Raw genomic sequence first — 17,278 nt, 5'->3', positions numbered from 1 at the left:
ATTCTGTGGCTTGCATATGAGTGCTTATTCAAATGCCTCCATGTCTCTCACCAGCCACACACAGTCAATGCAGCTCAATTCAAATGTGTCAAATTTGTATGCAAATGACATGCTGCTTGGAGAAGTGAATAAGGCCACATTATTTGCTCTTTGTGTTGCTCTATTGTGGCTGTAGAGCGAAAACACAGGGCTCTCATCTCAGGAGGTGAATTTGGCACTTTGAGGAGAAAAAAAGTGATAATTTCTCTCTTTGTTTTCCCCTTTTGAAAAAGGACAAGTGACATGATCCATTGTCATGACATCTGTCTTGGAGTTCTAAACCAGCAATTTTAAAGTTTGACACCAAAAGCATGGGAGTGTACCTCAGTACAAAGCTGAAGATTCAATCATTTCCCCCCCTCTTTCTTGCTTATCAAATTAAAATGTACTTTCTATAGGTGAACTGTCACTACTTCACTAACACACGAAGTCTTAACATACAAATTATCTTCAAAACTTTGTCACATTTCTGACCATGCATGGGAAACAAGCAGTGACATTCCAACTCTGAAAATGATTGTGCCCAAGGATTTGCTGGAAGATAATGTGCAATCACTAGCTTTTGTGCTCTAAGGTCATCTCGGCAGCAATTGTCTAACTGTGAAAATGAATGTAGGGCCAGATAAAAGATTCCATTTCGCCGAGTACTCAACCCACTCTTTAAAATATCAATACTCTGATTGCCTTGACAAAACAGTTGCTCATATGTGGGGGAAGAAAATCTATAACAACATTGACCAAAGCAGTTAATGACATTATAGGACATTCAAAAGTGACCATCAAACTGCAAACAAACAAAAACAAAGGCAGGGTGCGAGTTAGGGGGGAGCAGGGGGAGCCATGGCTCCCCTAGTGGCCACCTGAGCTCCCCTGGAAACATGGTTTGTGAAATTTTGGGGGAGCTCTAAAATATTAATGATTGCCAAATAAATTATATTTTGACCATGGTTTTCCCTCAAAGGTGTAAAATCAGATAAATAAAATTGTATTTTGAGTTCATGATTCATGAAAAAAGTGCCTGCTTTCGCGTTTGAAACTTGGGGACGCTGCCCGCAGCTCCACCCACTACCCACTCACACAAGCTCGTTCACAGTAGCACTGTAGTCGAATGTCTAAAAGATAATGGCTCTGTGCATCGTTGTGTTGTGTATGGCGTTGCGTCTCTCCAGGCAGGGAGAGGGTTGTGTTGTGCCCTGTATTGTAAAGGCTTTGCCATAATGTGTTCATGGTTGCAGCCGCTGGCTTCTCTTATTTCGTGTGTTTGGCTCTGTGTACAGGATATCCCATGTGGTTGTGAAACAATGTAAGTTGTTGAGTAGCCTAATTCTAAGTTGATTCAATTAAACAGTCAGAAGACACATTATTGGTGGTCCGTGGATTATTTACTTTCAAGTTCACTGAAGTTTGCGTAGCCCATTCGGGAAATCTGTTGACGTGATCCATCAGGGTGTTTCGTCTAAATATGGCCATATAGCTGTTAGACCTATCGCACCCGTGTGCAACGAATTTTCTCTTTATAATAGGCCTATGCCTATGCTGTTGCAGGATCGGCATGCAAACTTTGCCCCCCCCCCCCCCCCCCCCCAAAAAAAAAAAAACGCCCCGCCCCCCGGCTCCCCCGGAGACCGTGGTATAACTCGCACACTGAACAAAGGTCATAAACTTATGGTCATCAAACAGAGACAGAGACAAAGACTGTTCCTATACAACATCTATCAACAACCCTCTCATATGATTACAAATAAACACAGAAGTCTAAGGGATTTATCACATTAGATCTCTAAACATGACCCATAGTGCATATCATATCTTCTAAGCTTTCTGTAAGGTCTCACCTTGGTGTGTGGGGGTGTATGTATGTATATATGTGCGTGCTTATGCATGGACAACTGGTCTTGAATTACACAAAATAAGTCAAACGTATGCATAACTCAGGAGTAAACATCCAAATAAGGATAAAGCAGCACAATCATCTTTGACCTCTTTCCACGAATCCGGTAACTGTCCAGGCTAGGTCTTTGTTTGTGTCGGGACAGGAAAGCAACACAAAAATACGATTTCTTTAAGCAGCTGGGAGTGGAAATTGCTTTTTTTTTGGGGAGGAGGGCGAGCATTTATGACCCTATTCAAAGGGCTTCCATCTGAAACACAGGAAGGAAGGAAGGAAGGAGAGAGCAGCACAGGGCCATACAGTATCAACACACTCATTTCATCCTCTTCTCCAACAGAACCAGCCTAATCTAGAACACCTTTCTGTTTTGTGTACATATACTATGCACGCGCACATACACTAAAATGAACCATGTGTGCACTCCAGTGTTTATGCTATGCTGAGGTCAACTGATACAAATTTGAACCACCGCTGAAGGACTCAGTGACTAGGATGGGCCATAATCATGGTGAACAACTGTTTGTCACAAGTCATGTTTAACAGATCAGAAACAAAAAATGGATTGCCATGACCAAGTAAAAATGTAGTGAATTATGTCACTCCTAAACTAATACATCACTCCTCCTGATATCACACATTGGGGGAGGGGGGTGCCTCTTTCCTCATTGGTGAGTAGGATTAGGCAGTGGAAGTTTGGGAGATAATGGATCAAAGAGTTTTAGTGGAGAGCTGTGCTAGCCTTTCCCACAGTGCAATCATCTTTAAGCAGAAAGGAATTTTACAAGGGCCCTGGATCTCTAGCTCTGGAGGGGGTGCAGCTGTCATAAATCAGAGCGGATAGGAGAGGCCTTTACACTAGCTATCAGATGATAACATGTTTTTTTTTTTTGTTTTTTTTTGAATAAAGGCCTTCAGAAAAAAAGGTCACTTAACAATATTTTATAAACTTCATATATTTATATTATGCCAATCTGAGAAATCTTCAAAGTACATTTATAAGAGTTTCATTGAATTGAGATACTCATCCATACTAATCCAAGCACATTTTACATGAAACTATTTGGCACAATTTCTCAAAATCGGGTTAATTTCTAAAAGGAATACAATGTTTTCAAATGAGATATACAATCCAGCTTTGAGGTATGGTTGAATGCCCCTTTTCACCTTTTATTTTAAAAATTGGATACTTACTGCCACCCGCTGGCTAAAAGAGGCGATTACACTGTGTTCCTTTGTGACCACTACGAACCATCAACAAATACGTTTAGTGCAACACAGCATGCATTTTTTACCAAAAAATTGTAAAAGGCACCACTTAGGTACATACTCACCAGCAAATATGTTGGACAGATTCCCTCAGTGATGTTATTGGACTACTGCCTGGGCCAGGATCATCAAACACCTCTAACTTCGGCCACCCCAAATCAGCTCCAAGCCCATAAGAACATTAGGAATATTGGCCCATCGTTTCCCACACTCTCACACCAATAGGGCTCGGGCACACGCGTTGCATTCTAGGAATATTGCCGCCATATTGGTGGCGCACCGAACGTAATAATCCATTCATTCAAATGCAGAAGACAAGAAGCAGACAATTTATAGTATTTTTGTCCTCTTGCGATCGTGGGTTGTGCTGTTACATCCCACTACACAGAAACATATGACCAAAAAGGCAAAAACTAAGTAACAGGAACACACTAATAGGCGGGAGTAAATCCATAGTAAACTAAGGAGTGAGGCTGCCAATATGGCTGCCCGCAAAGTTCTCACGTCACAATCCCGAGCCCTAATACTCCTCCACTCTAATACACACTTGATTTCCAATTGATTTCACCTGATGACTCACACAAACAAAAAAGCAAGGAATGACCCGTCAAGGGCAGAAAATAATAGAAAGGTGGAAACAGGAGGACAGGGGAAGAAAAGAAGGGAGGAGAGGGCTGTAGACCAAGAAAAGAGGAGAGGAAAAGGAGAGGTCAGCGGTGTGCAGCAGAAGCTATAAGCACTGACAGGAAAATCAATGCTCAATTGTTCCTGTGGGACTGCAGTTCAAGCTAAGCCTTCACTCGGGAGCAAACTCCATCAGACCATCACATTAAGGACTTGAGCAGAGAGTGACCATGAAGGTAGAACAAAAAAAAATAAAATCGATCGACCAACAAGTCTCAGAGCTTTGGGTCAGAGCATCAACGACTGGAGGATCACACTAATGATGCGCAAACATAACCGTCTATAGTGATTTCACCCAGACCAGCTGAATCTAACGTGAATACAGAAAAGGACTCGCTGAACTACTGGGAAAAATAGAACAGAGCATCAACGATTGGAGGATCACACTAATGATGCGCAAACATAACCGTCTATAGTGATTTCACCCAGACCAGCTGAATCTAACATGAATAAAGAAAAGGACTCACTGAAATACTGGGGAAAATAGAACTGAAAGTTGATCATCACATCCTCTCAGTTCTGGCTAGGATGAGGATGTGGGTGGTGAGGTTACTGATACTGCTGGGACCACTGATAGGGGAGGCAGGGGCAGCGAGCAGCTCAGGCCTACTCCTGACTGACTACAACCACCAGATGCTATCAGCCAACCGTCTGAAGGAGGCCAGACCAACCCCTGAGTTCACCCATGCCCCACCAAGAAACCATGCCGAGCTCCAAGATACTTCGGTGTCTTGCTTTTGAGGAGATGACACTGTTGAGCACACAGCTCTGTCTGACAGGTGTACAGGGTGGTATCCTGGATGGCAAGCAAAGTTATGGGAACAGAGTATTCTAGAATGTGCCTCAGCGGGATGTTTCAGAACGGCCAGTTTCTGCAGAAGGAGGTAACAATGGGCTGTGAATGTGACAACGACGCTGGTGTTCAAATAATTTGTTCCAGAAAAGTTGCATTATAGTCAGTTTCAACTCCCTTCAAAGAGTGTTGTCACAACAGGGAAAATAACTTCAAACTGCAGGTTTTCCTTATTCCAATCCATAGGCTGTTCTGAAAAAACAATTATTCTGAAAAAGTGTGGAATTCAGTTTTTGCTAAGAACCTTCATCCATGCAACATTTCAGCCCAGGTTTCACAGGCAGGCTTCCACAGGCACGTAACACACATTCCGTTCGCATGGCTTCCACTATAATCAATGAAATTGGCTACATCAGACATGACAGCTGCGCGTACATTTAAAAACATATTCATGTTTATATTCATGCTATATTCATTCTCCACGAATGCAACGAACGCTTCAGTTGTGTTCAACGCCTGGTGTAGTAGCCTGGCTTGGTTGGGAACTTCCTTCTTGTTGCATCGATAGTCTTCCAAGACTTTACTCATCAATACAACAGGTTAAAAGATTTTGTGAGCCCAATCTTAGGCAAAATACTGTAATAATACAACAACTGCAATACATGAAATGTAGAGGTAGGCTTGACTTTCTGTTCAGACAATAGATTATTTATTATTTCATCGTTCCAGAGAAATTCATGGTCCACTCCAACAACACTCTGGAGCCAAAGACAAGAGGTTGACTGTATTGACGCTCATGAAACGCTTGTCAAAGCAAGAAATATTCACATCACATCGATGTCATCATGTTGCATTCCTAATCTAGCAAGGTACCAGCCTACCGAACTAAAGATATGATTCTACTGTTACCAAGGAGTGAACCAGACATTCATCCCTACCAGACATGCTGCATTCCAAAATATCCTATTAATATAAATAAAATAAAATAAAATCATAAAAAAATTGTCACCTAGGTGAAGCCTGGACCACACAGCTTGTGAGTTTTTTTCGAGCATTTCTGAACAGTTAATACTGAGATCCCAGAGATAGGCAATGGAGGTGTGAGTGCGGTCGGTGTCAGTCTTCCGGGTCCCCCGGGTGTGTGTCTGAGAAGATGTTGTGCGGGGACAGGGGCTCTAGCGGGGTGGCTCTCTCCGGAGGGCCCAGGCTCAGGGGCATGTTGTGGAGGAGCAAGGTGCCGTGAGGCCCCACGCTGATGTTGGACATGATCAACCCGCTGCCGTCCCCACAGGGGGCGTCGCCGCCCAGGATGACCGCCTCCGAGGCCTTGGCGTCCCCCTGAGAGGACACTTCGCTGACCACCTCCAGCGACGGGCCCAGGCACTCTGTGGAGGACGAAGGCATGCCGGGAGGCTCGGCGTCTGTCACCACGGTCACCTCGGTGCCCCCCTCCTGAATGAGCGCCGTCAGCCCGTCCAGGTCGGAGCAGGTGGTGATGAACGTCTGCGACGCGTCGGCCGCGCTCAGCGCCTGCGGCAGGCCCGTGGCGCCCGTGGCGTCGTCGGGGCCGATGTGGGTGAGCAGGACCGTCTGCTGCGCCAGGGCGCCCTCCGCAGGCGGCTGCAGGCTCTGCATGGGCAGCAGGCTCACCTGCACGGGGCTCAGCAGGGCTTGCGCCCCCTCCTGGCCCAGCTGCGGCGTCACGATGATCTTGAGCTGCGCGCCGGCGTAGGACGAGAGCAGCGGGCCGTCCTGGGCCGAGTTCGAGGAGCCGCCGGACGGGCCTCGCTGCTGGGCCGCCGCCGGGCCGGAGACGGCGGTCACGGGAGTGGGCAGCTGGAGGAAGCCGCTGTGCGGCAGGTTCTGATGCTGCCGCCGGTGGCTGCGGAGCGAGTCCTCCCGCACGAACGAGGCGTCGCACACGCCGCAGCGGAACGCCCGCGTGGCCTCCAGCCGGGCGCGGTAGCGCGAGCTCGCCGGCTTCGAGGCCGCCGTTTCGCCGCCCGTCTCGCCGTTGGCCCCCCGGCCCGCACCCGCCCCTGCCCCCCGCTTATCGGCCGCGCTCTTCTCGGGCTTGTCGGCATGGCACTTCTTGCGGTGGATGAGCAGGTTGCTGCGCTGCTTGGAGGCGAAGCCGCAGTCCTGGCACTTGAAGGGCCGCTCGTCCGAGTGCACGCGCTCGTGGATCTTCAGCGCCCCCTTGCTGGCGCAGGAGTAGCTGCACTTGGGGCACTGCATGGGCAGCGCCGGCTGGTGGCCGCGGGAGTGCTGCCGCAGGGCGCTCTTGTTGGCACACTGGAAGTCGCAGTCGGGGCAGCGGAAGGAGTTGTGCGAGGCGTGCTTGATCTGCACGTGGGACTTGAGGTTGCCCTTCATGGCACAGCGGTAGTCGCAGAAGTCACACTTGTAGGGCTTTTCGCCAGAGTGCACGCGGATGTGGCGCTTCAGGTCCGAGTTGATCTTGAATTTGGCATTGCATTGGTTGCATTGGAACGGGCAATCACCTACAAAAACACATGATCCCTTTTAAAACTTTTTATTGCTGTTAGAAATGCTCTTAAAAACCTAATTGTTTTTATTCCATGTTGTAAGTCGCTTTGGTTAAAAAGCGTCAGCCAAATGAAATTTAATGTAATGTAAAACAAATGATATCTGGCTAAAACAAGTAGAGCAACAATTGCATCAGGCATGGGAGAAAAATGGCGTAAAAATGGCGAAAGGCTTTGGGTGGAACAGTGACCTGTGTGTGAGCGCAGATGCACGGTTAGCTGGCTGGAATTGCGGCTGGCGTAAGGGCAGATCTGGCACTTGAAAGGCCGCTCGTCGTAATGGATGCGCAGGTGCTTTTTGAGGCTGCTGCTGTCGGCGGCGGCGTACGCGCAGTACTTGCACTTGTGCGGCCGCTCGCCGGTGTGGGAGCGGCTGTGCATGTTCAGCTTGTCCCGCCGACTGAACCGCTTGTGACACAGCTCACACTCGAAGGGCTTCTCACCTGACACAACACACAAGAGCACACACACGCAAAGGGTTGAGCTGGTGAGGACATGTGCATGAGAGAAAAGCCTTCAGAGAAAACCTCATCACAACAAGACGCTTAGGAGAGAGATTATAATCAGATGGAGACTGCACTACCTACTCACCCGTGTGCGTTTTGAGATGCCTCTCCATGTCCTTTTGACCATACTGAGTTTTGAACGTACATCCTAGAATATTATACAGATAATTAGTTGACAGCTTGTTGAGTATTTATAGTACACAGCCTACAAAATGATCAAAACGATGGTGCAGAAGTGGAAGTCCTTACCTGAGAAACAGCAGCTCCGCCTAACTGTGGGCCCAGTAGGCTTGATCCGCTTGGAGGGGCTCCTCTGGGCTTTAGTAAGGGGCTTCTTCACCACTTTAGCCACACACGCCTGGAAGGCCTCTTCAAACACCAACTCTGTGCCAGACTCTGACAGCATAGAGGCCAAAAAGAGGACTTTGTATGAGGACATTTCATTGTCACTCCTTTTCACACATAAATTGCTGTGGACATGGGTCCAATTTGTTTGACTCCATGAACTCCCAAATATTGCATATTATTGAACATCTATTCCAGTCAATCAGTCTTGCACTTTGGCAAAAATAATGGTCATTCATTGACCATATGACACATCCCCTGATATATTATGGGGCATCAGATCGCACCCACTCGCTATGTCTGCTGCTGTCAGGAGACCCAGCCAGGACCCTGTTCATCTACTGTGCATCAGCCATCATTTCAACTCCGACCATGACTTATCTGAGAACATGCCCTCTATCAAAATTACTTAACGTCCAACAACCCTTCTAATCAGGAACAAAAAGAGAACACCTGCAACAAATTCTACTGTAGGAATAGCCAAAATAATTGTGTATCTTGGCCCAGCCAAAAACAATTGTGACATTTGTTACAATAATCTTACCAGTGAGCGAAGTACCAGCACTTGTGGCTGATATGTTTGAGGAGGAAATCTGGCAGCCATTTTGCTTGTGGGCAAGGAATACTTCAAAGTTGTTGTACTGCTGCTTACAGAAGCCACAAATATGGATATCTGGACTAACGTCAGCCAGGACGTTAAGGACATGTGCCCCTGATGTATAGAAAACACACCAGTTAACCATCAGTACACTTAGCAAATGTTTAGCAAACAAACCTAACACATATAAACGAGCTTGCTAAACTTAAGATCAGTTCTCAAAGAAATTATGCTTGTTCAAAATGTAACAACGTGATCATTTAACACTGTGTACAGAATACATGTTGTTACATTCAGATAGCTGCCAAACTGTTGCACATTTCATTAAAGTTAGAGGTTATGTGGTTAGCTAGGATGGTATATGGTGGAAGTTCACAAACACTTAACACTTCCAACACAAGCAAGTTAGCTCGTGTAACGATATGATGAGAATGATTGGTATGAGAAGGGAGAACTTGTGTAGTCTAGCTGAGACTCAAGCAGCCTATTAAAGAAAGATAACTTTCATGCTTAACTTACCTTCTGCGTTAACGTTAAATGATGCCATTTAATAAGCTGTCTAATTTCCCAGCTGTCAGGTAGCTAGCTGAAAAAATGGCAAGCTATTACGTTAGCGTAATGTTACCCCGGTAGCTGCTATTCCTGACTCGATACATGTTATACATAACCTCAAGATTTGGACGTGAGATGTTACGTAAGCAGCGACAACCACATCATGACTTTCTGGATGCAGCATCTTTCACCATTTACCATTTGCCTCCCTGCCCATTGTGATTCCCACCTCAAAAGAGTAGTGGCCACCCAAACATAACGGCTAGCAACTACAACTGACCCACAAGGCAGTCAAACAAACATGGCTGCTACCGGAAAAGTTTACCCACATTACCCACATCACGTGATGAAGACAAAAGAGCTGATTGGATATTTACGTACCATCCATGTGCGAGTCAAAAAGGTGCAGATAGAGCACTTTACTCCATCAACAATCAAGTAAACACACAACAAATCTGAACAGGCAGGCAGAGATGTACTGAGCCCATGAAAGTCCATGGTGAGAGATAATTTTGTGTTTCTTTGTAATACTTTAGTGATCCCTCGCAAGCATGTAGACTATGAATAGCAATAAGTAGCCTAGCCTAGGCATAGGCCTACTTGCGTTCTTTAGGAAAGTTTTTGCATTCTCTCATGATAATACCCTAAAAATTCCACCATGGGCCCTGTAGGGATGGGAAAAATATGTGTTTGTATTTTCAAATGTAATACCAAATGCCCTTGTTTTAAATGTATCAAATTAAATAATTGAAATTGCATGCTCGCTGACTGCAGCTTTAAATTCTGCAAAGGAAAGTACGCTCTACTAAGTGGAGAATGGGATGGTTCTGTGGCTTCCTGCGACTATAGGCCTATAGCTGCAGTGCCATAGTGCTTTATGGAACAGCTAATCATAGTTTATCTTTAGTTGAGAGAATATTGCACCAGCACTTACACAGATTTAGCAAGGATCTTATAATGGTTTCACTGTCATAAAAATCTATCAGATTTTTATATGACAGTGGAACCATTATAAGATCCTTGCTAAATCTGTGTAGGCCTAACCTGAAACACATAAAACATTGTAACCTATAAGGACTATATATGACGTTGTATGAGGAAAACGAGAAAGGGGCCACTTTCAAGAGTAAATCATACAAGTTTTGTATATAAAACACATTGCTGGCATACTGTATACGTTTTTTCTATTTCTTTTCCATATGGGATAACACAGCAATTAGCTTTCCCCCAAAATCAATGTTCTGTAACACCATCAAACTTGAGTTTTGGTAAAAGCACCACCCCAGAAGTCTTTACAACTTGTTTATTTAGCAGCTCATCATCATTACTTTCCCTTTCCTGTGAATCTCATCTGGCTCTTCTTGTGATCTCATACGACACATATATTACAGTCCTCTACTTTCAATCAGTCACAGATACCAAAATCATGTTTGCAGATATCGGAACACCAGTGGCTTGTGGTGTGATAACATTTAATGTTTGTTCCCTTAATATTCAAATGAAACAGCAATACTGTATGTCCCCAAAATCAGAATAGCAGATTGGACCACTACTGGCTTTGCTTAATTTGGATAACATTTTATGTACTTGTTTTCTAAAGATTTACAAAATAGGCAAATAGGCAAAAATCTGCTAATTTGATTTTGAAAAAAAATGTAATGGAGATATTTATTGTGTACATTATACTTAGACAAATAGGTAGCCAAGCAAAGACCCGTTGTTGAAAAGATTGTGACCTCAAAAGTTGAACTATTCATATTTTTTTTTTCTGCTTGCACCTGCTTCTAAATGTGAGCCACATTGTAATCATCAGGTCACATGATTTGATCTCAAACTAAACAAAATGGTGTCAGTGCGATTGTTGCTGAACACTGTATTCTAAAACCCCTCCAAAACCCTCTGTCAGTCAATAGTGAACATAAATAACTGAACTGTTTTGCCGCTGACTGTAAGACCACCAGTGGAGTTAGTGTTGGGCTTCAGGTGTGAGTCAAAGACATGCATCCCTTAAAGGCCCTGAAAAGACTTGACTGTGGGTAATACACTGACCTCAGCCCAACTCCACTTCACTGTAATGAATCCACTAATATGTGCTTGTGTGTGTGGTTAGAGGGGGGGGGGGGGGGGGTCCAGACATGAAGACCTTGTCACTTCCCTGTTCATGGGCATGCCAGCTGAGCTTAATGGCCATGTGCTGCCAGTATGTGACACAGACCTCACAACAAAACATTGCAGCCGCCGATAGAAAAAACACTGTTATTATCAGAGACGTCCACAGGGGAGCAGCAGAGTCCCAGAATTCAAGCGCAACGAGAGGCTCACTCCACAGGCCAACTGGTGGCAGCACAATTTCATTTCATGTACATCCTCCACGAGTCAGAGGCCTCGCATAAAAGAGACAATGAACTGCTGCCAATTAAAATAAGGACGAGACTTACTGTCATACAGACTGAGATGAATGCCCGAGATGTGGAACTCTTGTCTTTTTCTTTCTTTCCTTCCTTCTTTCTTTCTTTCTTTCTTTTAGCAACCTTTATGATGAAAAATTTACATGCACTATTTTGTCACCTCAGGGTTGGCGGCATACATGGCTGGGGCATGGCGTGGCGTGGCATGTGAGCGGGTTTGAGTAATATCGCTCATCAGTTATTCATGCCTCATTCCACCTCACACCTCCTTGAGAGCCATAACAAACCCGGGAGATCGTCTCTCTGTTACTCACCTTTTGGCTACTCCTGCAGCGGCCAAACAGTGGGAGACAAAGCACAGTCCTCTTGGAGTATTTTCTAAGACTTCGGTTTTGATGACATGATTAGATCACACAACTACAGAAGTGTTGTGTGTTACTATTTGGTGTGTGTGTGTATATACAGTATATATATTTTATTATTATTATTATTATTATTATTTTGTTGTTGTTTTGCATATGGATATATTGGTGCTGTTTTCCCTTGTTGGTTCAGTGAAGCCTCAAAGAACTTTAGGCGTGAACTGAAATCCTTGCGGTGATTCATTTCAGGATCCTACACATATCCGTGATATACGTTATGTTTATATCACAGCCAAAGCAACAGATGTTACCATGGATGTCATCAACAACTTGTCAAACATTAGCCAATGAGAGCCAAAAATCTCCCCTCTGGAACATTTTTTATTAATCTGTAAAAGAGCATGCCATTTTAAGTTTCCATAATTTCTCAATATCCCATAAACAGATGTTATTCAATGTTAACAGCATTAGTCAAGCTGAGCTGTTTGAGTTTGTTTATGGAAAAAAAACAAGATCTATGATAGGGCAAAATGGCATGTAAGCCTTACAGTACATTCTGTAAAATGTTTTTTTTTTTTTTTTCAAAGGCCACATTTTAGGACTTCAGGAGTTATTAATTTCTCTGTGAGATGTTAAAACAGATGACGTGTACAATTTTTACAATATCATCAAGACTGGCAAGAGATTGTCAAGGGAAGTCTGAAGCAACGTCTTGTCAGATGCCTTTAAGTGAGACCATGCTCACAAGAACTCTGGCTTATTCCTCAGATGACACGCCGAGGGGAGAAGATGTCCTGAAGACCCGTGTTTAGTTTGAGCCGCATGACAAATTATACACACATGGGCGGCATGGATTCCTCTGGTCAACAGCTGCCATCAGTACATCAGATAAAACAGCGCAGCAGCCTGGGAAACATCAGATGAGCCTGACCCTGTTGACTTGATTTCACAAAGACAGAATAGAAACACACTGACATAGTCATGCACATATGCACCATGTTTCTGCTCACACATGCACAAACACACTAACACACACACACACACACACAGACACACGCACACACACATACATACACACACACTCGTGCATGCTTGATATTGTCAGCACCCACTGATGCAGATGATTTGATAGTTTGCAAAAGAGAGTGAGAACAATAGTGGGACAAAGAGAGGGAGAAAAAAGAAAAATGTTAATGGCATGGGCCTGTGGGCCCTCTCTCAACTCCACCTACATGTATGTAAGTTTACTATGGATATTTATATATATATTTGAAACTATGAAAATGTATCAGGTACAACGGGATGTACAGAAAGCCTAATCCTATATGCACACCTGATGCAAACATTAAAGACTATAAACTCACTCTAACTAATTAAGATGATGCAACATCATGAAATAAGTAAAAACAGTTATCGCAGACATATGGGGCAATAATGTCATCAGGTGCTGGTTACTTGAACTTAAATTGAATAAGCATCTTCAATAACAGACACAGCTGTGGTAATGACTCAGTTGGGAGTAATGCACTTTGAAAGATCAGCAATAAATATTTGTACATATATAAAGCAAGCACATGTGCAAGCAAAACATCCCAGCAGCATTAACGTACATAAACAACCATAGGTATTCCAGATAGGGGACTTAAGTCTTCATAATTGGGCCTTGCTGGTTGAATCCTGACCTGTGATCTAGCTTCTGACCTATCTGCTCTATCCACCACAGTGTGTGTGTGTGTGTATGTGTGTGTGTGGGGGGGGGGGCAACGTGCCACAGGGGAGGGGGCCATTATAAGATTATAGCAGCCATGCAGCCCCATATCCACCTCCATCTTTTTCCCTCTACCCCTCTTGCTCTGTGATTCTCGGGGAGAAAAGTGTCTGGTGTCAAAGACTCTCAGATGGAACGGGAAACGCTGCGCCAGCAATTTTGTTTCAAACTCGGCGAGCTCTGTGTGGCTAACGGGAGCTGTCTCGCGCTGACAGCGCTTTGTGAGGTAGAAGTGTGCTGCCTCGCAGCCTTCTCTTTCAGCCCACTGACTCGAGCGCCGTGCCGTGCCGCGCTGCGCGACTCTACCTGCTGGAGCTGCGGACTGCAGAGGCTGCAACAGATTGGAGAGGGAATAGGAGATGACAAAAATGGGAGAGGGGAGGCTCACCAATATTTATTTTGCATTTTTGTCGTCAACACTACAGTTGTGACTGCTTATATTTTCCTAAAAAAAACTACCACGCTTTATTACATTGGCTGTTTTCAGCTTCTCTCATTGAATGATAATTATGTGGAATAGATGGCCTATTACTCCAAGGGAGGGGGGAAATGTGATATGACAAGCATTGTTGAGCAGTAGGTGTGAGACAAAAGACTTTGCCATGTGTGGAGAGAGAGGCAATGTGATTATCACATTTGATCATCGGGGGGTCAGCACACACAGATCATCAGGAGTCCTTAATGCCTGCAGTGCTCTTGTGACTCACACTGGGGCTGGCTCACGTGAGCTATTACATCTGTTAGGTGATGGACTGGCACATTGCACACAACACACACACACACACACACACACACACACACAAACACACACACACACACACCCAAAAGCACACACAGGTAGGTTTACCAGAGTACATTGTTTAATGGGATAGCTGCAGATGGAAGTAGATACAAGTGACTCACCACACTGACCATGGGTGCAAAGACTCAAATTGAAACAGATGTACTTCAGATGAGCTGAAAGTCTCTGCGTGGCCTAAAAGACGTGAATCCTTGCCTCTGTTGCTAGCTGTCACTGTAGCGTAATCCAGTGAAAGCTGGCATACCGTATCACTGGCGAACTGGCGAAGGTGTTTGACAAAGTAATGGCAATAATGACTGGTGGTTTGACAAGGGCGTCGATCTTTTTAAGCTGGCGAACACGTTGTTTGCGGTCACACAATGACATTGTCAAAGAACTTTCTGATTCTGGCTCCTTTGGAGAGCGCTTTTGAACATCCAATATAGCCGTTAAACGGCCATCGTTTGGACATGTCTTTTGCTCGTTGGGACAGCCCATCCTCAGCTGGTGTGCCAGAGCACTTCTAAAAGCAGCTCGTGTGGCTCTGATTTCTCCCCAGCAGCGATAAGCCACAGCGAGGTGCCCGCTGAAAGCAGAGAGGCCCGGAGAGTGGCCACTTATCAAGATCAAACTGTGCACCATGACAACCCCGGAGCTATCCCTCACCATCCGCCTCAGATGGGGCCCACAAGAAATGTGATTACGCACTTCAGCCTTCTTTGTGAGGATATTATATTGCTTTCATCTGCATTTTTCATGGGATTTGATCAGAGTTGTGCACAGAGAGGACATCATATGTTCATGGCGTCTGTGTGTGTATGTGTGTGTGTGTGTGTGTGCGTGCGTGGTCATCTTGTGCCCAGTATTCATGACTCTATCAAGAGAGAGAGAGAGAGAGAGGGTGACGGGGAGAGTGGGCGAGCGAGAGAGAAAAAGTGGGGGTTAGAGGGGGGGGGGATAGAGGAAGGAATCAGGAATTTTTCTTTTAATGCAATTTGCTCTTACCTTACAGACCAAAGCGGATCCGTCAGGCGGGCCGGCGTGGCTAATGAGATCTGTGCTCGGGCCCGGAGTGGGGGGCCGTCTGTCAGCGCGAGAGGTGACGGCTTTAAGGGAAGCCAGTGATACTTCATTAATTAACCTTCACATTCTATGTAGATCTGCTCATCAAGATGCAGTTAATTAAAGAAAGGTCATTCCAAGGGCTGCATTATTACAATAGAGGAAGGATGGCTGGGCGTTCAGAGAGACAGTGAGAGGGGGAGGCAGACGATAGGAGGGGAGGAGGGGAGGAGGAGGAGGAGGGGCGGAGGTGTGCCGAGTGAGTGGGAGGGGGAAGTTAAAATGGCGTCTGAGGTGGTGGAGAGAAGCCACTGAACCCTCACCTCGCCTCTACCCTGCTCTCTCTCTCTCCACAAACACATTTGTTCTCTCTATCCCTCTCTCTATCCCTCTCTTTCTCTCCCTCCCTCCCATTTCGCCTTTCTTCTGTTTTATTTTCCCTTTCGCAAAAAGCCCTAATGGATAAAGCCTTGGTTAAATATTTCATCACGCTCTCGATTGACAGCATCTATCTTTTAGCATTTGAGAAGAGTTCTGCCATCTCTCTCTTTGCAGGTTGTATGTGTGTTCCCTCCTTCGGTGGTATTTGGGCTGAGAGTGACTTCTGCTGACCCTGCGATGAGTTTGGACTTAAAGCCATCTTAGGAGAAAGAGAAATGGGCACGAGCCACGCACGGCATCAAATAGTCATGGGCCGTTTCCCGGTGAAATTCACTTTGAGCCGGTGACTTATTTAGTTTGCTAGCTGTCCATCTTGTCCGCCTGGTCCCCGTAGACCTCCTGCGTGATACAGCCTTCATTTCCATCCTCTGCCAAGACCATCGAAATCTCAGGCCACTTCCACTCTTTTATTCCATTATCCATTGAGAGGCAGTGCATGTCTTGTAGCCACACTTTATTTTATTTGTTTATTTTTCTGATTTATTTATTTTAAGAAAAAAGACAGAAGAAAACTTCCTCAGACACAGAACTGCAGCTTCAGTAATGATTCTCTTGATTTGTGACATTTACCAAAAAGTTTTGGCCTGATTGGCCTCTCAAACAGCTCCAAAGTCTGCAAGGTAGAGCACACAGTCACATCCCATAGTTTATACAGAGGGCAAATTAAATATTTGAGTTTTTTGTCGGAATCAGGAGGAGCAAGAAGATTACAGGGGAGAATAATCTTTTGTCTGTTTTTGATTACTCACGATTAAGAGGTAATACACAGGACTGCAACACTGTTCCAACATCATACTCCTCTGGCATTTTCATTTTGGTAGGTTTTGATTATGAAAAGGAGATAAAGTGGTTCCATATTACAACCTCAGCGATTGAACTATGGATCTGAAGCTCACAATTATACCATGAAATTGAAACTGGGGCCTTAACAACACTACGGGTGCTTTTCAAATGAGGAGTCAGATATTGAGGGACAGCCTCACATATTTTCAAACAATGACCTGGCAGTTTGGTAGGATTGGTTCTTATGAGGAGGAAAAGGGCAGAAAAGCAATGAATGACCGGACATCTTCAAAGAGTTCCTCCATCTGAACTGCACTTTCCCTGCAATGCTTGCTGTCTGCACAGTGTAGCCTATAACAACTCTCTGTCTCTGTTGTGCTTATGGAATCAATCTTATGGAAATGTTTTATACAGTGAAACAAAAACCATGGCAAAGGAAATGGCAAGGAT

At 44.9% G+C, this 17,278-nt stretch overlaps 1 protein-coding gene across 1 annotated transcript; it reads right to left on the bottom strand.

The window, feature by feature from the left end:
- Positions 1–5,336: 5,336 nt before the first annotated feature.
- On the bottom strand, positions 5,337–9,541 carry zfp64 (zinc finger protein 64 homolog (mouse)). Its single transcript, XM_062541059.1, has 6 exons — positions 9,191–9,541; positions 8,618–8,785; positions 7,978–8,124; positions 7,814–7,876; positions 7,414–7,665; positions 5,337–7,177 (listed from the first exon to the last, which is right to left on the bottom strand). The coding sequence occupies exons 1-6, from the start codon at positions 9,216–9,218 to the stop codon at positions 5,790–5,792; spliced, it is 2,046 nt and encodes a 681-aa protein (XP_062397043.1). The 5' UTR covers positions 9,219–9,541; the 3' UTR covers positions 5,337–5,789.
- Between the last annotated feature and the right edge of the window lie 7,737 nt (positions 9,542–17,278).

Source organism: Sardina pilchardus, chromosome 7, assembly GCF_963854185.1.
Source record: "Sardina pilchardus chromosome 7, fSarPil1.1, whole genome shotgun sequence".
Lineage (NCBI taxonomy): Eukaryota > Metazoa > Chordata > Actinopteri > Clupeiformes > Clupeidae > Sardina > Sardina pilchardus.
This window is presented reverse-complemented; position numbering and strand designations above follow the sequence as displayed.

Excerpts from the sequence above, each read along its gene's own strand:
- zfp64 (XM_062541059.1), bottom strand. The coding sequence starts at position 9,218 with ATGGCATCATTTAACGTTAACGCAGAAG. Across the intron at positions 8,786-9,190 it reads ATTTAACGTTAACGCAGAAG|GGGCACATGTCCTTAACGTC; the intron begins GTAAGTTAAGCA and ends TCTATACATCAG. Across the intron at positions 7,178-7,413 it reads GCATCTGCGCTCACACACAG|GTGATTGCCCGTTCCAATGC; the intron begins GTCACTGTTCCA and ends GTGTTTTTGTAG.